The 26,791-nt window shown below is 45.6% G+C and overlaps 1 protein-coding gene and 1 non-coding gene across 2 annotated transcripts; both read right to left on the reverse strand.

The window, feature by feature from the left end:
• Positions 1–2,548: 2,548 nt before the first annotated feature.
• Positions 2,549–26,031, reverse strand: EIF4H (eukaryotic translation initiation factor 4H). The gene is made up of 6 exons (XM_069571009.1): positions 25,796–26,031; positions 11,168–11,355; positions 8,958–9,022; positions 8,778–8,874; positions 4,570–4,707; positions 2,549–4,485 (listed from the first exon to the last, which is right to left on the reverse strand). The coding sequence occupies exons 1-6, from the start codon at positions 25,852–25,854 to the stop codon at positions 4,346–4,348; spliced, it is 687 nt and encodes a 228-aa protein (XP_069427110.1). The 5' UTR covers positions 25,855–26,031; the 3' UTR covers positions 2,549–4,345.
• LOC138429827 (small nucleolar RNA SNORA32) lies at positions 10,198–10,320 on the reverse strand. Its single transcript, XR_011252915.1, has one exon. It is a non-coding gene; the product is annotated as a small nucleolar RNA SNORA32 (small nucleolar RNA).
• Positions 26,032–26,791: the final 760 nt, after the last annotated feature.

Consider the following 26,791-nt stretch of genomic DNA (forward strand, 5'->3'; position numbering starts at 1 on the left):
TTAGAAAAGATAAGTTTCCAGGCCAGTAATGATTTTATTGCCCTCTGTCCCACGGTGAACAGGTATAGGAAACATTTTCTCTAAGTTCCTGAACTGAAAACCAAAGAGCCCACCACAGCAAAGGAGCATGCTTTTGTTTGTATATTTAATATTTTACAGTTAGAGTGTGGTTACAGATGTGGGAAGAGATTAGTTGTAGGTTATAATTAAATAAACAGTCTTTCACTATTCTGACTCATTCTCATGACAAAAAACTGCAAAAGGAAAACTCTTAGATACTAGTTGTGTTTTTAAGCCTATTCAGTTCAGTTCAGTTGCTCAGTCGTGTCCGACTCTCTGCGACCCCATGAATTGCAGCACGCCAGGCCTCCCTGTCCATCACCAACTCCCAGAGTTCACTCAGATTCACGTCCATAGAGTCAGTGATGCCATCCAGCCATCTCATCCTGTCGTCCCCTTCTCCTCCTGCCCTCAATCCCTCCCAGCATCGAAGTCTTTTCCAATCCTCAAATAAAAAGCAACACAAACATCTCAATGGCGTTAAAGATTGGCCAAGAAAATGCGACAGAGCAAAGCTCCTCACCAATAAGGGCAGAAGTGGCCAGGCCCAGGGGCCCAGAGTAGCCTGCTGTCCACCTAGCCTCCCCTCAGGGGAACCTTTTAGGGTGATTCACTGCTCTACAGGCTGAGCAAACTGTTTGGGGAGGGTGGGGAGAACCAGGAGAACCATCAGTGACATCAGAAAGCTCGAGATGTGATCTGTCGGTCTCCCTCCCTGATGGCCCTACAAAAGCTCTGGTGAGGGGTCCTGCTCTGCAGACAGCACGCGGCAAGCTGAGCCGGAAACAGCTCGCTGACTCCATCTTCCAGGAGGCCGTCAGGTCCTAGTGAGGCTGTCATTCTGAACAGCGAGCCCTGTCGTGGTGCGAGTGACCCTGCACAACCTCAACAGCCATTTGGAATTTGAGGACTGAAGGGAAGCCAAAGTGTACTCGAAGTGCAACTTGTGACAAGAGATTAATTACAGTAGGGTTGTTTAAAAAAAAACAACAAAAAACAGGCATAGTCTCTAGAGGTTGCACTGCACCATCTCCTGACATAGCAAAGAAACGCTGTTTCTAGCAGGTCTCAAGCCAGAGTGGCTTTACAAAACTCAAGTGAATCAGTTCTTCTTCTAGACTTAATCTCCACCAAGAAATTTCCTTCATGGAGAGAACCAGGCTAATCCTTAGCAATCACAAATTGAGAGGGAACGCTAGGTAACAACTTCCCAACACCTTCCTTCTACATACAGGCCTCCTGACCACTGCCCTCTTTCTGCTTCCCGCTCACCGGGGCCTCCCTGAAGGAATATGAGAGACAGGATGGGAAACTCGGGCCTCTGGATGCCTGCTGTGGAAACCTGTCCTCTCCTGGGACCTGGAGAAACAATTCGGCCTCTTGACAAAATGGACTCCAGGGTAAGAACATTCTTAGAAACCCGAACCCCTTATTAAAAGGGCCTCAATTGGCACTCTACTAAAATCGGTTTCTCTGAAGCCAGTTCAAGAATAGCAGAGAGAAACCAGATGTCAACGATCTGTCTGAACGACCTGTGGAACATTCACATAGTTAGTACAGATATTTGCAAAACTGACCCTATTTATTCAGGTGCTTATTTGGGGGAAAGACATACCTTCGATGCAGGTACTAAAATGATTCCCGTGGTCTCTAAAAATGGTGCTTGTGAAGCAGCAACCACTGCAGTGACAGCCACATCTGGGGGAGGCAGAGTCAGCTGCAGCCTCATTTCAATTACAAGAAACCTCTGAACGACTGGAGACCTAGAGGACCCTTCCGAGGTCCACAGGCCTGCAAAGACGGAATCCGTGGGAAGGCTTCTCATCATGAGAGTTGGTTTTCAAGCCTCTGCCCACCAGTTCCAGGAAACCCCTCCAGGAGACCAAGTCCCACCTGCTTAACTCTGGGCAGGGGGTTTTCAGCCTCAGGGATGCTCCCGCTCCCCTCTGAACGAAAACACCAGTTGAAATCAAGTCCTCTTGCTGGGGAGCAACTGAAGTCAACAGTCGCTCAGGTACTTGGTGGCATACACCCCCACCCTCCCCACTCATTTCTCCAGATTAAGTTGCAGTCAGGCTCCGACCGCAAGGTAAGTCGATTCACCCCCTTCCCCAGCAGTCGGGCCTCTCCCAAATATAGTCTGCAGCCCTGCACCTTGCCCACTGGGCCACAGAAACCAGCAAACTACCAGCGGCACCTCCTCAACATACAATCTGCTTGCCGAGAAGCAGCACCCAGCACTAACATGAGGGCACACCCAGGATTACCCAACCAAAACCTATTTTTATGGGGGAAAAAAGAGAAAAATTGGCATTCCATTTCTAATCATTACAAGCTTCTAAAATAATCTCACAAATCTTGCAACTTCTGAAAGCAAGAGGCTTTGCCCACTGAACAGGACATCCTACTAAATTTGGACATGACTTTCCAAATATAAAATTGTTAGTTTTATGAACAGCTAAAAAACTCAAAAAAATAAAGACAAGCATTAAATATTACGTAAGGTTTTCTTTTATTTAAAAGATCATTCACAAAATACCATATCCATAGATTTACTTTCTGTCGTCATATAGCTGAATGTGTTAAGTGTTTGGAATTCCATTCTTACATTTAAAAGTCAACTGGATTGCCCAGAAGTTTAGATGAATTTGTTTTGTTCTTAATCTTTTCCACATTGAAGATGTAAGTAGGTCATCTGAAAGCATCAGGTTTGATTACAACCACATAATGCATGTCTTTCTTTAGGTAAGTATTGGTGTTACACAAATGGTTCTTATCTCAGAAGCAAAGATGACAGGTGGAAGGAAGGATAGGAGGCAGAGTTCTGTGGATTGCTGAGACCTGGGGACAGGGAGAAGCCGAGGGCGGCAGCTAACGAGGAGCTGTTTCCTAAGCGCGCCGCCCAGGCCCGGCTGCCCCGGCCCTCCAGTCTTGCTGGTGAGGGTCTCTCTTTTCCGGGGCTCTAGCCGAGCCCGGACTGCTCCCAGTGGGATGAACTGGGACTCGGGTGCTGAAAAATGTGTTCACACATAGGTGTCTGAGCTCAAAAGCTGCTGCCTAGCTGCCCGGCCCTGGGTGCGAGCTGAACACTCTATGTGGGAGTGAACGTCCTGAAGCTGAGACCTGGTGACCTTGGGCCACCTCCCTGTTACCTGACAGCTCTGCATAGTCAAATTCTCAGTTCATCAAGTGAGAGAGTAAAGTGCCAGATCCTAGGCCCATTTTCATTCCAAAATTAAGGGACGGTGGGAAGCACAGGCTCTCACTGTGACTTAATGCTGGGGGACAGAGAAGCACAGAGTGAGGCAGGACACACAGTGGGGGTCTGAGAGGGAGCCGCGTCCACACAGGGGTGAGCCCAGCACAGCGCCGCCCCCTGCGGCCCCCAAAGCACCTCTGTGCCCAGCGGAGAGGAAGCTGGACGGCAGTTCACCACATCCAGCCACAGAGGGGCCTCTAGCACGGCTGGTGCCCGAGGGAGACCAGCTTGGACACAGTGCTGGAAGAGTGATAAAAACACGCGAGCGCAGCAGGGCACTGAGTCTGCCTCCTGTGTGCATGCCCCACCGACAGTTCACACCATTCTCTCAGGTTCTGCTGTTTGAAACGTGAGCCTCTTCCGCGTGAACAGCCCATCTGGGAAGCGGGTAGTGGAGTCAGGACTACCTATAAATAGTTATAGGAAGGAATCTGCAGAGATCAACAGATACTTTATCCTTGTTTTGAAAGCAAGGTGTCCCAAAGGCTGTCTGTTGATCCCAGCTGACTAAAAACAAGGGGCTATCCAACGTGGGACTTGCTTTCTTCCTCGGAAGCCACAGCAATACAGAACTCGACATGCAGGTCAGAAGAGAAGCAGTGAGAAAAGGCAAAGGAAAAGGCCAGTGCGGCAGAAGTAAAAAGCGAAAGCAATGGCGAGAAATGCAGCACTCCAACCCAGAGAGCTCCCGCACGGCGCCGCCTCTGCCCCTCTAGAGAAACTCGTGTGCCGGAAGGAGACAAGGAGCGGGGAGGGAGGAGGACAGAAGGGAAAGGGGAAAGGAGTGGCAGGGAAGAAAAAAAGCACAAAACAGGCACTAGGCAGATACAGCAAAGCCAAGAATGTACTAAAAACCACTTGTTAACTGCTGACATGCACTCACAAGCTCTGTGTTTCCGTTGTAAGAAAGGAGGACAAAGGTCAGGCGCAGGAATGGTAACTGCAGGACTGCCGGTCCGGGGGGCGAGCCAGGCTGTGGTCTCGCGCGAACGCCCCCCACACCCCCATTCCCTCCCCACCACAAGCTCATTCTTGCTCCTTGTGAACGACTTCCTCTCTGGGCCTGGCTCCCCCAAAGATGGCAGAGTTGGGGTTGGCTACTTGATTGAGGGGCGTTGCGACTGTTCGAGGTTTAAGCTGGAGCCGTGGTCTCTGTGCTCGTTCCTCTGGGGGAGGGAAACACAGCGCGGTTTACCGAGGCGTCGCGAGAAGGCGCCCTCCTGCCGCCCGTTTACACGTCACCATCATACCTTCTGTGGGTTCTCTGAAATCCATATTGGACCCTCGAAGGGGAGGGCCATCTCTGAAACGACTTCCCATTGGGGGGCCTGTTCGCCGGTCACCTGGGCGACTCCCTCCCCGGCCTCCTAAGAAGTCATCCCTGAAACCTGTGGAAGGAAGAGAACCACAAAGGATTTTTTATACTCCCGTCTCAAAGCTGATTATACAGCTGTGTGAACTGTTTGCGCTCCATTTAAAATGCCTCAGTTTGTCCAGCATCAGAAATTTTTCCGAGATCAAGTGCACTCAAAACGGGTTTAAATGTGAATCTGCTGGGCAATTTAAACACTGACAGACTTTTTTAATCGTAGAAGATTAAAAAAAAAGAATCTTAGGAGAGAAAAATTAAATGAGCTGTTTAAATTCTTAAGTTTGTAGGAGAAGTCAGTAAGATTGTATCCTAACAAGGCTTAAAACAAAACTCAAAGCACATTTTATTGTTTCTGATTATAATCTATAGTTGTTAAAAAAAAAAAACCCTGAAATTTAGAAGTTACAATTTAGAATGCAAAATCACACACACAGCTAGATTTGAAGACAAAATAAAAACACCAAGTCACCCCTGGGTGACCACTCCCCTTTTTCCAGTTTCTGCTGCCATTCAGGTGTGTATCATTCTAAAAGCAAAGCACCTCTGTGTAACCAAAGCTCTCATCAGGCCCACTCCCTTCCCAAAGAGGGAGTCAGAGAGCAGGAACCACACATCCAACCCACACCTCTTACAGCTGCAAAGGGCTTCCCCCCAAGTCCTCTGTGCATCCGCTAAAATAATTACCAACACAAGTGAACTGCATCTCATTTAAAATTAGAGTAAGCTGCCATTGTCTTCAGTGTGAAAAACATTTTCTCAATGGACTTTTAAGAACCTTAAGCCTTACTTTGTTTTGTATTTAACTGAAAGTCACTGGGGAAGGGGGCGAATTGTCTTAAGATAACCTTTTAACAGTACAACCTTTCGCTTTCAATAAAAATTTAAGATTATAATTAAACAAATGCGCTTGCCCTCTATGTTTAAGCTCCTGCAGGTGACTACTTTTATTCACTCCAAGGATGGTGTCACTGCTCAAAGCTCTGTAGGAACTTATACCTGAAGAAGGATCCTGAGCTTGAGGAACAGTCTTCTGATACATTAGTTGGTCCCCCTTATTCACAGATTTCAGGTTTGCAAATCTGTCTACTCACTAAAACAGATTTGTAATCCCGAAATCAATACTTGGGGCCTTCTGCTGTCATTCTGACATGCACAGGGCAGGGAAAGACTTGTCACCTGACACATATATTCCCAACTGAGTTACGAACAAGCCTCGGCTCAAATACGAGTGCCCTTTTCACAACCGATTTAACGCTGCACTTTCTGCGTTCTTTGGGAGCGACTCTGCTGTTTGAGCAGCACCTCAACACCGCGCCCGAGTGCTGGCTAGTGCTCCGAAGACCAAGACGGCTGGGTGTGCCTGGTCAGGGAAGCCTTTCTCAGGCAGGGGTTACAGCGCTGTCACCTGTGAGCTCACCGTTAACGAATCAACTACGTATATATTAAACAACGGTGATGTATCAACTGGTTGACAAAAATATGACCAAAGGCTCACAAGACTGAGCCTCACTATGGCAAGTATTTCCCCTAGGAACAACGGCTCAGGATCTGCTAACCGGGTGTTTGCAAGAACCTAACATTGTGAATACAGAGAATCAACTACCTTGATTGGTAGGTAAGGTTTTAATTTTTTTGGTCTTTAAAGGTAGCAAGGAATCTGTAAGTTGATAAAGTTATCTGAAACTCAGTTCAGAGACTACTTGTTTGAACAATTCAGTTTTTAACAAAACAAGTAATGAAAACAATTGTAAAAAGACTTAGACCAGCAGGAGCACTGCTCTGGGGGAAAACCTAATTTGGACACATATAATCAAGTCTAAGGTTCTTTGTGAAATCACTTTTAACAACCAGAGCATTCACCATTCATTAAAGAAGCTTAATCAGTACTCAAACAATTAACCTGACATTTTCCCCAAACTAAACTGTGAAGTGTACCTTTCCTCACCAAGTATGAAAGTAAATTCCCCTTTAACAAGATTAATTTTTGCTTCAGGGTTTAGCATAAAACAAGTCAGCTCACACCTACACTGACAAGGCACATACACACAACTGCTATCAGTACTCCATCCAGGATCATGAGACAAAAGCACAGCAGGGGAAAGAAAACAAGCCTGCGTACCTTAGCCTCGAGTGACACCCTCGCTCCAGCATCTCTCCTGACATGAGCAATGGGGAATAAAGAGGATGGCCTGACACTGACAACCATCTTCCCGTCAAGAGTGACGGCAGATTTCCAGGAGGCACACTATCCAGGAGAAACTTCTGAGCTTCCTTTGCAAAGTTTAGTTTAACAAACTGTCTATTTCTGGTTGACAGGGACCTTATTTGCTTTCTTCTTCGTATTTTTTGTACTGCTTGAAATTTTTTTAAATAAGAAGTGTGTGTCAAAAACAGACATCGTTAGAGAGTCAGAGAGGTCTACCTACACAGATAACCTGCACAGGCTGTACTCCACCACCTGGGCACTGCTGGTTTTAGATACAGTATAGTCTACACTGGTTGGTCGCAAGGTACTTTTTCTAGCTACAGTCACTGTATGTCTTGCTTCAGAGTCACAAAAACCCAAGCTAAGCAGATAGCAGAAAGGTATTAGTTCCTCTGGTAACCTCCAGAGCCGGGAACTCGCTCTGCTATTTCCTCAGTACCAGGGAATGCAAAGCTTGCAGATGGGAGGCCACCACTCACTGAGTCACTAACTACACCTGAGCTGGCTCTGAGATGACGTCTGCTGCATTTTTCAATCAGAGACTAACTTATACATAAAATTACAGGTTTACTGGATTATACTGTACTTTTATAAATAAGCTCATTTCTGATTGGCTACAGGACTTGGGGTAATTAAATTATTCAAGAGATATAAGTAGCTGTCTGTTTAGCTAAAGCAGTACTGGAAATAAATTCTTTAAGAAAATTTCGACTTCCAAGACCAGTTCTTCCCACACCCACCAGTTGCCTTCTACAGAGTTTTGCTCTGGGGGACGAAAGGGTTGCGGGGAGGCAGTAATGCTCTCCTCTCACAAGGTGGCCAGTGCAGATGAGCTCCAGTTTACAGGAAAGAAACGACCTGTGTTTCATTTTCTACCTTATGGTTACAATGGACATTTTGACCAAATATTAACTACTTTCATCATTAAAAAAAAAAAAAAAGAGAGAGAGAGATGAGAAATGTTTAGGACATCAACTCTTCAAAGCCTGGCATGCAAACTGACCTCTTGAATCGACACAAGGAGGTACCCACAAGTCTGCTTCGATGAGTTGAGAAAAGCAATTATCAAGGACTATGTCCACCTTTAAGAAACAAAGAGGTCAACAGGACTACTTCTTACTATCTAGGAGGGAGCCACCAGGAACCATTAGTATGAGGCTTTCTGTAAGCTTCTAGAACCTCCACACTACTTCTAGAAGTAACACTCGTCTATTCGTGCCGTACACACTAGACCCCACCAAGGAGAAAGACTCACTGTGAGATACAGGCATGTTTTAAGAGCAGTAGGCAAAGAAATGATAACAAAACAAGGTGGATCAGTTCAACTTGGTCTCGACGTAGCAGCTTTCACGTCCTACCCCAAAACACTGAGGCTCTAATAGAGGCTTAATGCGTGCCTGGGTACCTTTCAGGAAAGTTTATTTTGTGAGAGGATCTAAGGCAGTAGTCCAGCCAGGCAGGCTACTCACAAGAACCATACAACGGCAGCAAGGCCACCAAAAAGGGTAAGTGGTGACACTTTAAATACTGATACTGGAAATCCCATCTACCATGAGATTCTCAAGAGCCGCCCATTCCTGAGAATACACAAAAAAGGTAAAGTTGAGGTCATTACCTTGCTGCACAAACATGTAAGACGTACAATTCATGTGATGGGAACCTCACTGAAATTTTAGAAAAGTTTTTTGCTGCCAAAAGGAAGAAGAAAAAAACCCAGGCTTGCAGAAGCATCACCCATTCTTTATAAGATTTTACATGTTTTTAAAAGCTCATAAATACCTAATTAGACCCACGAGATAAGAGGTCTACTACAACCTACAAGACTTGTAATCAGTGGGCATAGAGCAACTTTTATGTTCAGCTGTAGAAGAACCAATCACCTCTGTCATCTGGTCCACCTTTCCTGAAGCCAAAGCCGCCTTTATCTTGTTTTCTGCCTTCTGCAATGTCCACACGAAGTGACCGGTCACCCAAGAGCTAATAAGGGGAAAATATGGTAAGTACTGGCAAGACAAAAAAAATCCAGCGACTACCACCAGAGAAGACCTGAATATACTTACTGCACCATCGTATGTCAAGGCTTCCTTCAGGGAATCCACTTCATCAAACTCTACATAGCAGAATCCTGCAAGAGAACACAAACCCTGACTTCCTCCAGGAACTCCAGGTTAAAGATACATCGGGATCCTGTCTGTACCACTTCCTACATCACAACTACCACTTCTGTTGCGCCTAGATGGCCACAGACGTGCAGAACCTGAAAGTGCATATTTTACTTTCTAATAAATAGAATTTGCCTGGAAGTCCTTCCTCCTAACTATATTCTACCAGAAAGTGCTAACCTATTTGGGTATTGAAATAGTAGCTATTTTTATAAAGCTTTACCTTTTAACCATAACATTAAAACCTTGCTTGGGTCATTGAAGAGCTGTTAGTTCTGACTTCTGGATGACGTCTAACTTCTGAATAACTTCTGAATAAATCTAACGGGGCTTTAAGACACAGATTTCAAACTGGATACTAAACACGCTTTGAAGGAACACTACATTGAAGGTGCCTATTACTTACCGCTCAGGTAGTTGGTATAAAATCTGTTTTACAAAGCTAAAAAACACACCCTCAGCAACAATCACATCCTCTTCAGAAGGCTAATTAATTAAAGACAGCTAGTCTGGGTGCTTTATTGACAACCTGAGTCCTTGATGCTCCATTCTGACACAGGCCTGTAAACAGAGGACACTCCTGGCAGAGGAAACCACACACCCCCTCTCCCCGCTTAAACCTCTGAATAAGCCTTCCCTTCTACTAGCATTTCCACACTCTAGTCCATGCCCTCTCCTTGCCCCCTGGGTTAAATCTGGGTTAAGACCCTTCCCCCACTGCCCCCTCCCCCACTGGCCCCTGTGCTCACACTGCCCCCTGTATTACCCCCTCCCCTCCCCCTCCTGTATGATTACAATTCACCCTCAAACCCTACTGGGACAGCAAGTGCTACAGCCTGGGTCCTAACTTTTCCTGTTCACCATCTGCTCACACAAAGAACAGCTGGAGAGCCCCCATCCCCAGCTCGGACTGCACCTCCGTATCCATGCCTCTCCCACATGGATTCAATGTTTAGAGGAACTGAGAAAACCACTTCCAAACTCAAACAGGCAACAGCCGCCTGGTCCCTCTAGGGCTCACACTTGCCTCACACTAGAGCTGCCGAAGATGCACTTGTATGAGACAAACTCTTAAAATGCTGCCACTGGCTTGGCCCTGAGGCTGGCTTCACCCCCACATTTGTATTCCCCTCAGATAAAATATTCCCAAATAGGCTGAATGCTAACAAAGTGGCAGAAAGAAAACCTAGTGGGAATCATTTTTTATGGTCATGTCCACAGCAAATGAGAAGCTGTATTCTAAATGCCTTGGTAATGACCATTCACCCACATATCTGTACCTTGAATTTGAATTCTTAATGTTTCCTCGCAGTGTGACTTACTTCTACAAGCTTAACAGGTACACAGGTTTTCATTATTTGATCACTTAGGATGAAAGGGTCTAGGTTCTTAGGTGAGAAAGCTTTCAAAACGACAGAAACAGAGACGCACTCTGCTGAGCAGCACCGCCGCTTCCTGTGCAGCCCCCACCCCACCGCAGCCTCTGCGCTCTTCATGGGTGCATTTCTGGGTCAACAAAGCAAACCAAATGCCCTTGGACCCGGCATCACGCACTAAATACAGGCACAGCCCCCTCCATTCAGCCAGATGCCAATGCCATTTGATTCCCCATTCCCAGCCCTTCTCTGCTCAAGAGCCCTAAAGAGACTAATCCACAGACACGGACTTGATCTGAAATTTGACCCCATCATTTCCCCAAACACACGCGCTGAAGTCACAAATGTACAGTGACAAGTACTAGGTTACTTTGTGGACTTCACAGGAAAACCACCCCCAGATGCACGGGTCAGCCAAGCTGATGTACACCTGAAAAGCCCCGAGTTCCATTTGTTCATTTCGTTCCTGGGAACTCCTCTGGCAGAGACAGAATCGCTACACGGGCTAGGCACACTCCAGATTTACTTCGGCGTGTGCCACATTTTCTACAAACTAGATTATAAGTACCTCCCCTCCCTGCCACGTAGAACTGAAGGCCTATGAGTTAAAGGGCTATGTTTATTTCAACTACCCGGACTAGGCAAATGTTCCAACGCTTTCCTAACTAGAGCCCTCCGCGTCAGACCCACTCTCCCCCTTACAATAACACAGTAAAACCCCCCTGAACTCACCTTTGAATTTGTCTGTGTCTTTGTCTCTGACTAGCCGTACACTCCTTATGCTGAGATCCTTGAAGATAGCGTCGATGTCGCCCTGAACTGTATTAAAAGGTAGATTGCCCACATAGGCTGTGTAGGGCGGCTCTGTGGGCAGCTCCTTCTGGCTGCGGGAACCATGGCCGCCAGCACTGCCACGGGACCTAGGGGGGAAGAGACAGGACTCAAGTCTGCCCGAGCACGCTTGCCCCGGAGGGCCAAGGAAAACGTCTCCCACTCAGCCACCCCACCTTGGTGAAATAAACCCAGCTACATTGTCCTGAAGTGACCAAGTATTCCAAAATTCATTTATGGAAAATATGCCTATTTTTGGATGACAAAAATGTCCAGAAATACAGAATCTGTGTAAACATAGATTTCCCTAGAGAATCAAATCCAAACAGAACATCCTCCTACAGAAAAGGGGTTCTCCTATTCCCTCAGTAAGAATAGGAGAACAGAACCTAAGCCAATGCCCTCCCTCACACCCAATAATACTAACACATACAGAAATGCACTGTCCAACTTCCTGTCCTGAAGCTGAAGTTTAACTCACTCACAATATAGCTGTCTCTTGCTACTGTCTGATGGATAACATGCTCTCATACAGATTTCTGTGCAAGCACTACGCACATACATGCCCTCCATTCTGCCACGCACTGCCTCGCTGGGTCAAATATACACGCACGTGACTAATTCGCTTAAGCCTCGGTGCAATTTCCTCAGCTGAGACAAGAGGCGTTTACTTGTCCATGCTGGCTCGGTCAGTCAAGAATCCGCCTGCAATGCGGGAGACCTGGGTTTGATCCCTGGGTTGGGAAGATCTCCCAGAGAAGGGAATGGCTACTCACTCTAGTATTCTGGCCTGGAAAATCCCATGGACAGACAGATAAGCCTGGCAGGCTACAGTCCATGGGGTCGCAAGGAGTTGGACACGACTGAGCGACTTTCCCTTTCACAGAGCTTACAAGTGGCAGGACCTTGACTCCATCACATCATTGCTAATGTGAGAGGCAGTGGTTTAAATCCCAGCTCTACCGATATTTACCTGGAGGAGTTACTCAATTTTTCTAAGCTTTATTTGGAAAACTGTGTCAATACTAAAAAAGACACTGAATTACTGAGAAATTACATATGCTGCTGCGTACACAGCTTGACACACAGTGTGTATGTGTAGAATAACAGCGACCACCATCGCGGCCATCTACAACCTGAGATTTACAATGCTTTACAGGTAATTTTAAAATAAGTGGGGCCATTATACATTTGCCCAACCCACAGAGCGGAACGCACCCCGTCAGGAGGGAACCCCCCTGCACACTGTCAGGCAGGCTTGCTGACCGGGCTACTGTGCCGGGGCGATGCAGATGTCCACAGCAGGGGCGCTGCGCCTCTGTGGGGCAGGGGCCACGGGAACTCTGGACTTTCTCACCAATTCTGCTCTGAACCTACACTAGTCTGCTAAAATAATGAAAGGGAGGGGAGCTCTTCTTTACATTAATAATGATGTCAGCTACAAAATGCAGGAGGAATCATGTAATTAGAAAACCACACCAACACAGTAGTGACTGATTCAGGCAAGGCTCAGTTACCACTGTAAACAGGTAACTGAACTTAGTATCTCCAGTAATGGGACAAATTTAAATGACATGCCCTCTATTTGAGCACAGACTCTTCAAATGCACAGAAGTCATGAAAGACTTTTCTAAGGCAGGGAGACTAATGAAATGACTCCGTATGACCTTTGGATCCCAGAACAAACAGCCATAAGAGAAAAAGCAGATGGAGAAATTTGAAACTGGTGTGTATAAATATTGTTGTAGCATTAAATCTCGTAGGAGTGATAATCGGTACTACAGTTAGCAGGATGCCTCTGCTCTCAGGAAGACAAACTTACTTAGGAATGAAGTGTCAGGACAGCATTTGTTTTCAAAGGGTTTGGCACAAACGTCATGTGTGTGTGCATGAATCTATAAAGACAGACAACTGTGAAACCTGCGAATCTACTACAGTCCACTTGTATCATGTTCTTTCAACTTTACTGCAGACCTGAAAGATTTCAAAATAAAATGTTTAGAGGAAAAAAATTTAAGAGAGGGAGGTGCCACTAATAAGAGACACTTAAAGCAAATGAGTCTCCTCACATGAGTCAAAGGTCTGCCCAAAGGCAATCTTCCCTTTTTTTCTGCAAGGTATAATATTAATACCAGGTCTTGGAAAGTAACTTGACTTTTAAAATCACACAGTGCTAGAAATATCATGAAAGAAATTCCACAACTTGCCTGACATGAATTCTAGATACCTCAAATGTTTGATAATAAATACCTTTAAGACAACACTTGAATAAGAGAAAAACAGACTTACAAGTGAATGTGGCTTATTTTGCATTTCAATAACCATAAAACCTAAAACATTTTCAGGAAGATACTCCTTGGGACTGGGTACTGAATGTATAAAAACAGTACAAACACACAGAAAACTGTCAAAACAGAGAACCAACTATAATTTAAAACACTTAAAGTAACACCTGGTGGAAAACAGCCCCTTGCTCTCAAGTAGCTTATGTCTGAATAGCACAAATAAAACAAAAATAACTGTAAATGCATACACACATGCTTGTGTATATATTTACACAGATACATAAAAAAGGCAAAGGGCTAAAATGATCTTTAAAAAAAATCAGTGAGAAGGTGAGGATCAAAGAATGGTAAATCTGGCAGGGGTACATTTAATGAACCAAGAAAACAGGAGAGAGAAAGACTTGCTAAAAGGGCATGTGAGAACTTCTGTGGGGTGCTGGACAGAGGACTGAAGAGACAGGGTGGACCGACCTCTGACTGAGTGCGGCCAGAGCCTCATGAGCCTTGATAAGGACCGTGACTAGCAAGAACGCAGGATGGTCAGACGCCAGCTCTGGCTTTGGGAAGAGGAAGCCTGAGGAACCCCACTTCAGGCAAGCAGTGCTTTAAGAGCAGGAGCTGTGGAAAGAGCCAACTCAGACCCATGAACCCTCTCGTTTCACCCTAGCCTCACACAACTGCCAGCGGTTTAACACTATAGATTTTTTTCAAGAAATTAGAGAGTCAGTCCTAAATACTGCCCTACCTGGTGCCCTCAGCTCTATAGGACTTGAGTGGTTTTTAGCTTTTCACTGAGTAGTTCACTGAAGACACTACAGGGCAATGGGGCTGGAGCTGGACAGATTTCAGTGTATTTCCTCTACCAGGAACCTACAGTGCGCCAGCAACTTGAGACAAACCCCAGAGCAAACGCATGCAAGTAATAAAATGATGCACGCTGTCATCAACCAATCAAATGAAAAGTCAAATGTCAGAAAGCCTTTGAGCTAAAATTCTTAGGAGATACTTTTTAAGTTTAGACAGAACTATTATTCTAAATAAGCTATGTTACATGAAAGCACTTTCTAAAATAGGTTAAAACACAGAAGACTCATCTGGCACCTTAGCTTGGTAAAAGACCTTCTCTAAATCACCTCTGTACCTCCATTTTTGCATCTGTTATTTTATAAATATTCAATTTTTTATGTTATAGAGGAGCTTGAGACTGACCATAAAGATACTTCACAAGACTGATTGCTTTATAAAAGTTTAGTAACAATTCTGAAGTGTTATGGGTAGATTAAACACCCTGCGGGATACGCTGCTCATGCAGAAGCAGGCTGACTAGCAGCTGTGGACGTAAAACAGGCAACAGACAAGGCGAAGCTGCAATTCAAAGACAGAGCTGAAGGTCTGTGCTGCGCTCCCAGCCCCCATCACCTGCCCCCATAGAGCAAGGGTCCTGCCCACTCATGCCTGCTGCCGACAGGGACAGCCTATTGATAAAATATATATATATGTGAAAGTTTTAAAGTAATAACTACATCCTCAGTCATTTCAGAAAGCCAACTTTCAACTCCATGTGTGACCATAATCCTATGACAGATCATGTTTCTTCACTCAAGTCAACAAAGTATCTGAATGTCTATTAAATACAGAGCACCATATAAAGGGCACAAACCTAAGACTCAGTTCCTACTGGCAAGCAGCTGATAATTCAGCTACGGGGGTCCAGGCATCTACAAAGAAGAAATCACATCCCAAGTAAAAGATGATGGAAAATTCAGGAGACAGTAATGAGCACCATCTCTGCAGGGTGGCGCAAAAGCCACTTGAACTCTATTTTCCAGACAGCAGACAAAACACTGAACTCAACATGATAATGTGAATAAGCGAAGATAAAGAGGAGAGGAGACTGGAGGAAGGGTGACTGTAAGAAAAAAAGAAGAGAAGAGATTAATAGGACAGGGATTACAATCAGTAAGTGGATGAAACAAAATTCCAAAGTATCTAAGAAATAATGAAGGACACATGCTGTTCTTTCTGGGGAAGAATTTTACAGACTTCTAAGTAAATCAGAAACTAAACAGGACATCCCTGGTGGGGCACGGATAGGAAGCCGCATGTCAATCAATGCAGGGTACATGGGTCCGATCCCTGGTCCGGGAAGATCCCATATGCTGTGGAGCAACTAAGCCCGTGCGCCACAACTGCCAAGTCATGTGCCCCAGAGCCCGTGCTCCGCAGCAAGAGAAGCCACTGCAACAAGAAGCTAACCCACTGCAACTGGAAGACTAGTCCCCACTTGCCACAGCCAGAGAAAGCCTAGGTGCAGCGGTGAAGACCCAGCACAAAAACAACTATACAGAATTTAGGTCTTGTTGCTGTCATTTAAGACCAGTAACAAGGTACCATGGCCTGGCGTATTAACCTCTGGGCTAACTGGAACATCAGGCGTTCTCTGCCTCTAGTACTTCTAGGTGATAACTGGGTTGGCTCCAGTTCAGTTCAGTTCAGTCACTCAGTTGTGTCCAACTCTTTGCGACCCTATGTATCGCAGCATGCCAGGCCTCCCTGTTCATCACCATCTCCCGGAGTTCACTCAGACTCACGTCCATCGAGCCTGTGATGCCATCCAGCCATCTCATCCTCGGTCGTCCCCTTCTCCTCCTGCCCCCAATCCCTGCCAGCATCAGAGTCTTTTCCAATGAGTCAACTCTGCCGGGAGAAATATCAATAACCTCAGATATGCAGATGACACCACCCTTATGGCAGAAAGTGAAGAGGAGCTAAAAAGCCTCTTGATGAAAGTGAAAGAGGAGAGTGAAAAAGTTGGCTTAAAGCTCAACATTCAGAAAACGAAGATCATGGCATCTGGTCCCATCACTTCATGGGAAACAGATGGGGAAACAGTGGAAACAGTGTCAGACTTTATTTTTTGGGGCTCCAAAATCACTGCAGATGGTGACTGCAGCCATGAAATTAAGACACTCCTTGGAAGAAAAGTTATGACCAACCTAGATAGTATATTCAAAAGCAGAGACGTTACTTTGCCGACTAAGGTCCGTCTAGTCAAGGCTATGGCTTTTCCTGTGGTCATGTATGGATGTGAGAGTTGGACTGTGAAGAAGGCTGAGCGCCGAAGAATTGATGCGTTTGAACTGTGGTGTTGGAGAAGACTCTTGAGAGTCCCTTGGACTGCAAGGAGATCCAACCAGTCCATTCTGAAGGAGATCAACCCTGGGATTTCTTTGCAAGGAATGATGCTAAAGCTGAAACTCCAGTACTTTGGCCACCTCATGCGAAGAGTTGACTCATTGGAAAAGACTCTGATGGTGGGAGAGATTGGGGGTAGGAGGAGAAGGGGACGACCCAGGATGAGAGGGCTGGATGGCATCACGGACTCGATGGACGTGAGTCTGAGTGAACTCCGGGTGATGGTGATGGACAGAGAGGCCTGGTGTGCTGCGATTCATGGGGTTGCAAAGAGTCGGACATGATTGAGCGACTGAACTGAACTGAACTCTTCTCATGAGGTGGCCAAAGTACTGGAGTTTCAGCTTTAGCATCATTCCTTCCAAAGAAATCCCAGGGTTGATCTCCTTCAGAATGGACTGGCTGGGTCTCCTTGCAGTCCAAGGGACTCTCAAGAGTCTTCTCCAACACCACAGTTCAAAAGCATCAATTCTTCGGCACTCAGCCTTCTTCACAGTCCAACTCTCACATCCATACATGACCACAGGAAAAACCATAGCCTTGACTAGACGGACCTTAGTCGGCAAAGTAACGTCTCTGCTTTTGAATATGCTATTTAGGTTGGTCATAACTTTTCTTCCAAGGAGTGTCTTAATTTCATGGCTGCAGTCACCATCTGCAGTGATTTTGGAGCCCAAAAAAATAAAGTCTGACACTGTTTCTACTGTTTCCCCATCTATCTCCCATGAAGTGATGGGACCAGATGCCATGATCTTCGTTTTCTGAATGTTGACCTTTAAGCCAACTTTTTCGCTCTCCTCTTTCACTTTCATCAAGAGGCTTTTTAGCTCCTCTTCACTTTCTGCCATAAGGGTGGTGTCATCTGCATATCTGAGATTATTGATATTTCTCCCGGCAATCTTGATTCCAGCTTGTGCTTCTTCCAGCCCAGCGTTTCTCATGATGTACTCTGCATAGAAGTTAAATAAGCAGGTGACAATATACAGCTTTGACGTACTCCTTTTCCTATTTGGAACCAGTCTGTTGTTCCATGTCCAGTTCTAACTGTTGCTTCCTGACCTGCATACAGATTTCTCAAGAGGCAGGTTAGGTGGTCTGGTGTTTCCACCTCTTTCAGAATTTTCCACAGTTTATTGTGATCCACACAGTCAAAGGCTTTGGCATAGTCAAGAAAGCAGAAATAGATGTTTTTCTGGAACTCTCTTGCTTTTTCCATGATCCAGCAGATGTTGGCAATTTGACCTTTGGTTCCTCTGCCTTTTCTAAAACCAGCTTGAACATCAGGGAGTTCATGGTTCACGTATTGCTGAAGCCTGGCTTGGAGAATTTTGAGCATGACTTTACTAGCATGTGAGATGAGTGCAATTGTGCGGTAGTTTGAGCATTCGTTTGCATTTCCTTTCTTTGGGACTGGAATGAAAACTGACCTTTTCCAGTCCTGTGGCCACTGCTGAGTTTTCCAAATTTGCTGGCATATTGAGTGTAGCACTTTCACAGCATCATCTTTCAGTATTCTTGCCTTGAGAACCCCATGGCTCCAGTAGGGCTGATCAATAGCTTTGGTCTTTCACGTTGCCACCCACAAACACTTACTAGCATATATCACGTGGCATGAGGCACTCTTCCTAGATCCTATATAAAACCCCAGTAAGGCTGCCTTTCTGAGAATAAAATGCAAGGAAGCAACAAAGACAAAACCCTCTGAGTGTGCAAAGAAAGGTCAAAATGTGTAATTTACTTCATTTTGAGACAATAAGCAAAAAAGGTAAGGCTGTCAAAAGCTAGCCCCTTATTTCATTAACATCTTACCAGCCCCCTTACCTGTTAACATCTTACTTTAGTAAGACACACCGATTACAACCACTGAACCAACATCAATACATTTACCAACTAAAGCTCAGTTTATTCAGGTTTTCTTAGCTTTCACCTACCGTCTGTCATTTTCACGTCCCAGGATCTCATCCAAGATGTCACATTACATTTCAATTTGAGCTTAGGTTTTAAAAACCAAGCCCATGGACCGACTGAAGACACTGCACTCCCAAGTAGATCTTTCTCTAAGTATGGATTTCCCAAGGCCTTCAGTCAGCACTCAGAATTAAATCCCTTTATCCTGACAACTATCATTACTACAGGATGTGCATGAAAGCCTCTCCAAGTTTCTGGTGAACACTGGAGGTGGTGTGGGGGGCAGTGTCTGGGGTGAGCTCTTCAGTGAGCCCTATTTCAAGGGGCGCTCTCTGTTGTGAATGGGAGCTTCGTAATTCAGTCACATCTGGAAGATACAAAAAGCAATGCAGAACTGCAACCTTCTGAGGCAGGAACTCTTGTTCACTGCTTTATCTCCAAAACTGCAACAGTATCTGCTCCTTATCAGGGCAGAAGGAATGAAGCCACAAGCCTGCCAACTACTTTAGGATTGCAAGTAACCTCTTTCACCAAGATGGGTGCTCATTTAGATTTTAGATGGCCTCTAAAAGAACATTACAGGATCCTTTATTTGGTTCTGGCTCTGTCTCCCCAGAGGCAAACCTTTCTTCCATTTAACAGTTCCATGGGCTAACCTGCTGTAGTAGTCCTGTTAAACCGAAGTGTGCAGAGACCCCCACAGATCTTGCTGTCGGCCGCCATGTAAGTCAAGACAGGGGCACCACACTGTACCATTACTCGTGCACTTGCAGTATTTAAAAAAAGAAAACAGTTCATCAAATACCATCTGTCTAGAGTCCATATATATGCACTAACATACTATATTTGTTTTCCTCTTTCTGACTTCACTGTGTCTAACAGGTTCTAGGTTCATCCACTTCACTAGAACTGACTCAAATGTGTTTTTTAATGGCTGAATACTATTCCATTGTATGTATGTACCACAACCTATTTGCAGGGAAGGAATAGAGACGCAGATGTAGAGAATGGAACTCGTGGACACGGACACAGGGGAGGGAGTGTGGGACGAATGGAGAAGCATCAACAAACGCACACTATCAGGTGTAGGCCAGAGAGCTGGCGAGAGGTCGTGCGGGGCACAGGGAAGGGCTGGAGGAGGGGAGAGGGAGGAGGGGTATGTATAAATGTGCTGATCTGCACTGCTGTATGGCGGAAACCAACACAGTATTGTAAACGTTTTTTTAAATATTTAAATTTAAAAATAGGGGGAAAAGGGGAGGGAGGAATTCCCTGGCAGTCCAGTGGTTGGTCAGGACTCCACGCTTTCACTTCCAAGGGCCTGGGTTCAAACCCTGGTTGAGGAACTAAGTTAAGATCCCATGAGTGAGTGGTTCACACAAAAAATAAAAAGCCATCCTTAGCAAAGAATGTTTTTTGACAAAGTGGTCAAAATGATTAACTTTATTAAATACTACCCACTTTTAAAATATCCTGTTACCAAATGGGAATGAAGCACTCTGCTGCTTACAGAAGTACGTGGTTAGCTTGAGGAAAAGCCCTCCTGTGAATGAGTTACAAGCTGAACCAGCTATTCATTTCATGGAACAACACTTTTACCTGAAAGAACTAACCAACTGTGATCCAGACTTGGGTGTCAGGCACTTTCATGTAAATGAAGCGAGTCTTCTCCCTTTCAGGAAACTAACAGTACTATCTGCTGCCAATGATAAAATGCAGGCTTTCAAGCAAAACCCAGAATTTTAGAAAACTTGTATCTATCAACATACGCTTGACAGTCTCCCAATTCCTGAAATTTTTCTGATGAACTGAATGGGGACATTAATGAACATCATTTTTGATACTGTATAGTGAAATATGTCAACTTTTGGAAGCTCTGCATTAACTCAGTGAACTGGTATTTTCCAAAGGACCAATATATCATGTTACCAAAAAAATGCACAGGTAAAAGATACACTCAAAATATAAGACAAATCTATATGGATTTTAATGTAAGAGATGTTTATTGTTACAATTAACCTTTATGGAAATTACCACCTGGCAAGTTTTAGTAGGTGAAAATTGAGAGTACCTACAATTAACCTAAAAAGGCCATTAAAACAATCCTCCCACTTCTAACTGTTTACCTCTGTAAGGCTGGATTGTCTTAATGCATGTCAAGCAACCTACCTTAAGAGTGAATACAGAAACAGCTATGAGAAACCAGCTGTCTTCTACTAAGCTAGATATTCAAAAGGTTCCAGGGAATTCCCTGGTGGTCCATTGGTTACGACTCTGCACATTCACTGCAGAGGGCCCAGGGTTAACTCCTGGCCAGGGAACTACCATCCCACAGGCTGTAGGGCTTGGCCAAAAAAAATTAGGGGTCTCCCTCCAAAACTGCAACTGATTATTCCAATTATAGAAGAATAGCATGTGGAACAAGGGGGGATCACCAGCTCCATCTACCCTGTGCTGGAGTACAATGGAGGTGCCATGTTTTCAACAGAGTATCAGTATACTTGAACACATCCCGAGGGTCCTTTCAAGAACATTAAAAAAAACTATGATATGCTTGGCAAACTTAAAAAATCCAAGGATATTCAATGATTCACAAACACAACTTAGACATTACAGCTATGAAGTCCCATCAAAATCAGCTGGTCACTTGTGCCCTGAGTGTGCAAGTCTAACCACATGTCCAAATGATGGAAAGGCAAAGAGCCAGGCATGGTCTCCTGCCCAACACTCTCCTATTCCCAGGGAAAGCTGGATCTGATCCAGGACTGACTCCCTGATACCCCAACCCCCTCAGCCAAACATTCTGCTTTGTACATTCCAAGTTTCTGGGAAGATGCCTTGATTCTGTGTGAAGTCTTTCTAGAACACTAAGGGTAATTTCAAATAGAAATATAAATTTTAAAAGCATATAAGGATTTTTTTTAAAGAAATCTCAGAAGCATTTTAATAGTCCAACATGAACTGTTACAAACCAATAATGTACAAGAACGAATTACTTGATACTAATTTATGATACTTATTATATATGCTTATTATAAATGTTTTATGCCTATAAAATGAATAGCATTCCCTTAACTGACTTTAGAAATATACCCAGGAAAACAATAACTCATTCCAGCTAACTCTCAATAGAAACTTCCCCATTCTTACTAACTCCAAAGGAAATATTTTAAGAATTAAAAAATTATAAATCAACAGCTATCAATCATTAAGCATTTATGTTCCAGATACCGCGCTGCAGTTTAACATCTCATTTAATATTCCAACAGCTCTACAAAGGAGTTTCTATCTTATATGTGGAGAAAATGAGGCTTAAAGAGGTTAAGGAACTTGTCTAGACCACACAGCTAATACACAGCTGAAAGAGAGAACACTTGAGCTCTTGTCTGACTCATTCTAATGCCATGGCTTCTGCCCGAACATCTCTGACATCTCAAAGACCTCTTGGTAAAACCAAGTATTTGAAGAGAACAATGACTTGGAATCAAGCACCAGGAGACTAAGGAGGGGAGAGCAGGATGACAGTAAACCTAAGCAATTTGCCATTTGATAGGTTTTCACAATATGCCTTTCAACACCTTTACAGATCCTGTCGTCAGTGAAACTAGTTAGCTTTCATACACTTTCTTCTGCATCATAAGACTTAAAATAAACAGACATTTAAACACAGATGCCAAGGTTAAGTCCTATTAGACTCAAAGATCAGAATTCTAACCTCCCCCCGCTGGAATTTAATAAAGAATATTTAACTTTGTAGTTTAATTCATTTTTAGCAGGTACTATTCCAGCAATATCAATTCTTGTTAATTCTAAGTTCCAACTGAACTCTCAGGATCGATGCTCCTTTTAGGTTCAGCACTCAAAAGGCCTTTTGTAGTTAGAAATGTAAAATTAGTGTCAATGGCACGTTATTGCCAAAGGCAAATGAAAAATCAGAACCTCAGAAAGCTAGGTTAGCAAAGTGCAAAACAAAAATACACTCAAGATCTGGTACAATCAACTGATAATTTGGAATTCTGTTTTGACTCGATTTCTGAGCAACAATGCAGTCCCTGGTTCTCCCCTCTGCTGCTGGGAACATGCCTTCAGAGGCTGGGGAAATAAAGCAGTAGTTCAACATTGCTTCCTGACAACCATACTGGTTATCACACACAACTACAAAATAAACTTACAGGGAATGTATACTAATTATTAAAACCCAAGTTTTTAGATTTTGACAAACCTGCCACCCCTTTCACCTGTGACCCAAGTTGATCACAGAGTTAAGACATCCTATCTAAGGTGTTTTAGATGAGAGAAGTGAGTGAATGAAGTCACTCAGTTGTGTCCAACTCTTTGTGACTCCACAGACTATTCAGTCCATGGAATTCTCTAGGCCAGAATACCGGAGTGGGTAGCTTTTTTCTTCTCCAGGGGATCTTCCCAACTCAGGGATCAAACCCAGGTCTCCCGCATTGCAGGAGGATTCTGTACCAGCTAAGCCATTGAAGGAAGCCCAAGAATCCTGCAGTGGGTAGCCTATCTCTTCTCCAGCGGATCTTTCCAACTAAGGAATTGAACCAGGGTCTCCTGCATTGCAAGTGGATTCTTTACCAACTGAGCAATCAGGGAAGCCCAGACCAGAGACAAGGTGCTTTACAAAAGTGCCAAACACAGACTTCCCTGGCAGTCCAGTGCTTAAGACTTTGTGCTCCCACTGCAGGGAGCGTGGGTTTGATACCTGGTAGGGGAACTAATTACAAAGATTCACATGACACAGGGTGAAGCCAAAAAAAAAAAGAAGAAACAAGCATGAAACAACACAGGACCATTCCATAGGTGGTAATCACCTGCAACGGTCAGGCGCTGTATCTGAACGTAAACAGCACCGTGATGTGTGCTGTGCACACATGCTCAGTCATGTCTCTTTGCGACCCCAAGGACTGTAGCCCGTCAGGCTCCTCTGTCCATGGAATTTTCCAGACAAGAATATCGCAGTGGGCTGCCATTTCTTCACCAGAGGATCTTCTGAACCTAGGGGTGGAACCTGTGGCTCCTGCATTGGCAGGCAGATTCTTTACTGTTGAGCCACTCGGGAAGCCCTGAGACAAGTACTGATGTGAACATAACTTGATCACTGAAGATCATCTGATCCTATCATTTTGTTAAATTTCAAGGATCCCAACAACTGATAACTTCCGACCTGATGAAGTTAACATTAACCATCTGGAACAAGAGAGTTTTGGCACAGATCACACCACTACATGTCTGGTCCTCTGTAAAGTTTCTGGACCCACTCCAGACACTGCCTTAAAAAATAACACACAAATTCACCAACAGATTTTTTAAAACTACTTTTTAGCTACCTGAGCAATATCTCCTATGTATTTTATGTGAAGATGAAGTCAAGTGGAAAATTCCAAGGTCATTTATAGAAAGTGCTTAATGCAAAAGGATTTTTTGTTAAAAAGCTTAGGAAATGTATTGTGCCAACTAATACCCTCTCACATCAGTTTTTGGAGTGCATCTGGGCAAATGGCTAACACTGTCTTTCGTCTTTTCTAATATTCTGATAAACAGCATCTGAAAGGAGAATTTTACTTCTGATCAACTTGTTATTAAGGCAGTCCAACTGTCAAAACCTGATACACACAGGAAGACTAACTCAAACACCTCAAGTCACCAAAACATCTGGTACATTTGTCAAAAGCAAGAATTAAAAAAAAAAAAAAAATCCCCAGGTTTTGTATAATACAACTAACATTGTAGTCCCAAACCAACTAAAATTCCTTGGATCTGTCTTAATCTTAACTACTGTTTAAGTTTTCCTGGGTACTTCCAAATGTTTTTTGAAACTAGGAGAAAGGAAAAAATACTGGTTATTAAATTTCAAGATGACTTAACTACAAATTTGATGTCTAGAAACCTACCCCAAAGGCAGTAATTGTACATGTAATCCAACATCTATTTCTTTTTATTAGCAAATAAAGTATTCTTTGAAATAACAGGTAGCTCCACCTCCCCCAACTTCCATGTTCTACAGTCATGAATGATACTTGGTGCACTCATGCACCCAAACAAGCTTTTATTTGAGCCATTCCCAAACCGAAGTATTAAAAGGTCATTCTTCACCAAACAAAGATACTTTTGGGATTGAAACTCAGGAGACTGGACACCTCAGTAGGTACTATTGTGGTGTTTTCCTGGGAAAGTAATCCTTTCTGCAAATCACACAAAGGCAAAGTGCGCCCTTGACAAATATCAAGATGTTCATAGCCTATCTCCTAAATTCTGTATGAGGTTACTCGTGTATAAAAAAATAATAAATGCAGAGCGGGTCCCTGGAATTAAGCACCATAAGCTTTTAATTCACTAGACAAGGATTTTTCCTTTAAACAAGGTGCACATATAGTCTGTGCATGACCAGAATCAGAACGAAGCTAAATGCGATTCCTTCTCCAGGTCATAACATTTATCTGCCAGTAAGCACGTAGCACTTGTCAGTAAGGCACTCTGATCTAAGGAAGGATAAAAGGAAAATGCTACCGTGTGTGTTTGTTTTGGTTGGTCTTGGGCTCCAGCTGCCAAATCCCAGCCTCACCCGAAAACGGAAGGGAATCACCTCTCTCTCGGCCTTCCGACCCGACACAGCCCGCTGGTCTCATGGCCAAACCGGCCCAGCACACTTGCAGCGCGGGCTGACAACAGGAAGCCGCGGCCGGGAAGGCAGCGGGCCCCCACCCCCGCTCTGCAGCAGAGCCCCGCGCTGGCCCTGCCGTCCTGGGGGATGGGGCTGGAAGCGGGAGCCCGTCGTCCCGGGCCCTCAGCGCCACGGCAGCCCGGCCCTGCGGCCGAGGAAGAGGAAAGACACGTCGCGGGCGGCGGAGGAGACACAAGGAGGGGTCTGTCCCTCGAGCAAGCCCCTGGGAGCCTAACCGCCGCCGCACCCTCCCCGAGCGCGCCATTTCCAGGCCCCGGTCCTCCAGGCGCCTCTACGCGGCCTCCGCCGGCCCAGCCGGGCCCCTACGGCTCGCCGCCCCTGGTGTGAGCGCGGGAAGGCCGCCGCCCAGGGGCCAACCCGCCACCCCCATCCCCCACCCCGCCACCTCAGACTCCCGTCCGCCTCCCGCGCCCAGCCGGGGCCCGCGCACGCTCGCCTCACCCCCTGCCGCCGCCGAAGCTGCTGTAGGCCCGATCGTCGTAGGTATCGAAGTCCGCCATTTGCCGTCTCCGCTCCGAGAGGAACCAGGGTGAGCGAGGAAGGACCCCGCAATATAACTCCCCCCGCCCCGCCGCCCGGGCTGTCCGCCGCGCCGCCTGATCGCAAATCGCACGCACGCACGCGCGCGTGCGCGCACGTACGCCGCGCCGCGCCCGGCCTGGGCCGACGGGCCTCTGGTGGCCCCGGCGCGCTTTGCGGCCCACGTGGTGCGGCGGCGCGTTGGCTGCGCGCCCTGCCGTGCGCTCCGGCCCATTGTGTGCTAGCCCCTCGCACTAGGGCTTCACCCGCGGCCGCCTCCGGCCCCCGCCCCGCCCCGCCAGTGGACGTGAGCCTGGCCGGACCTCCCGAACCTTTCTGCTGGCTGCTGCAGCGCGCAGCGAGGGCTCATCTCCGGGCTGTCCTTGGAATCTGCGCCGGGCCAGCGGTGCTCTCTGGTCTAAGCTTTCCGAACACCAGACCTGGCAGGGACCCCAGAGCTCTCCTCTACTTGGTCCCACTCCTACATCTACCCGGCCAGGGTGTCGCTCGCTAACACCAAAGTAAGGGCTGCCTCCCCCAGGATGGAGAACACCCCCCCCCCAACAAACCCCCCCCCCCCGCCACATTGGGCTGAGCATTCGGTTGAGAATGCGCAGGGGCGAAGGGCCTGGAAGGTGGAGATTGGGGTCAGGATCTGAGCGTGCGAGGCAATGGGAATGAGTCCTGCCGCCGAGGCTCTAACTGCCAGCTAGGTATCGGTCTTGGGGAAGGGGTGTTGTGATTGGAGTATAAGTTGTCCTTGAAGCAGAGAGTTGTTGCATCTTGCTTTTGGAAAAGAAATCTATCTTGAGTGAATTCCGTCTAGCAATAGCACAGAATGGAAAGGCAATGGAAATTCATTATGCTGGTAATTTCTCAGGTTTGTGATTGAGATTGTGGTAATAGCGGATGCTCTTA

Source organism: Ovis canadensis, chromosome 24 (genome assembly GCF_042477335.2).
Source record: "Ovis canadensis isolate MfBH-ARS-UI-01 breed Bighorn chromosome 24, ARS-UI_OviCan_v2, whole genome shotgun sequence".
Taxonomy (NCBI): Eukaryota; Metazoa; Chordata; class Mammalia; order Artiodactyla; family Bovidae; genus Ovis; species Ovis canadensis.

Excerpts from the sequence above, each read along its gene's own strand:
- EIF4H (XM_069571009.1), bottom strand. The coding sequence starts at position 25,854 with ATGGCGGACTTCGATACCTACGACGATCGGGCCTACAGCAGCTTCGGC. Across the intron at positions 9,023-11,167 it reads AGACACAGACAAATTCAAAG|GATTCTGCTATGTAGAGTTT; the intron begins GTGAGTTCAGGG and ends GTTCTCTTGCAG. Across the intron at positions 4,486-4,569 it reads TTTCAGAGAACCCACAGAAG|AGGAACGAGCACAGAGACCA; the intron begins GTATGATGGTGA and ends TCCCTCCCCCAG.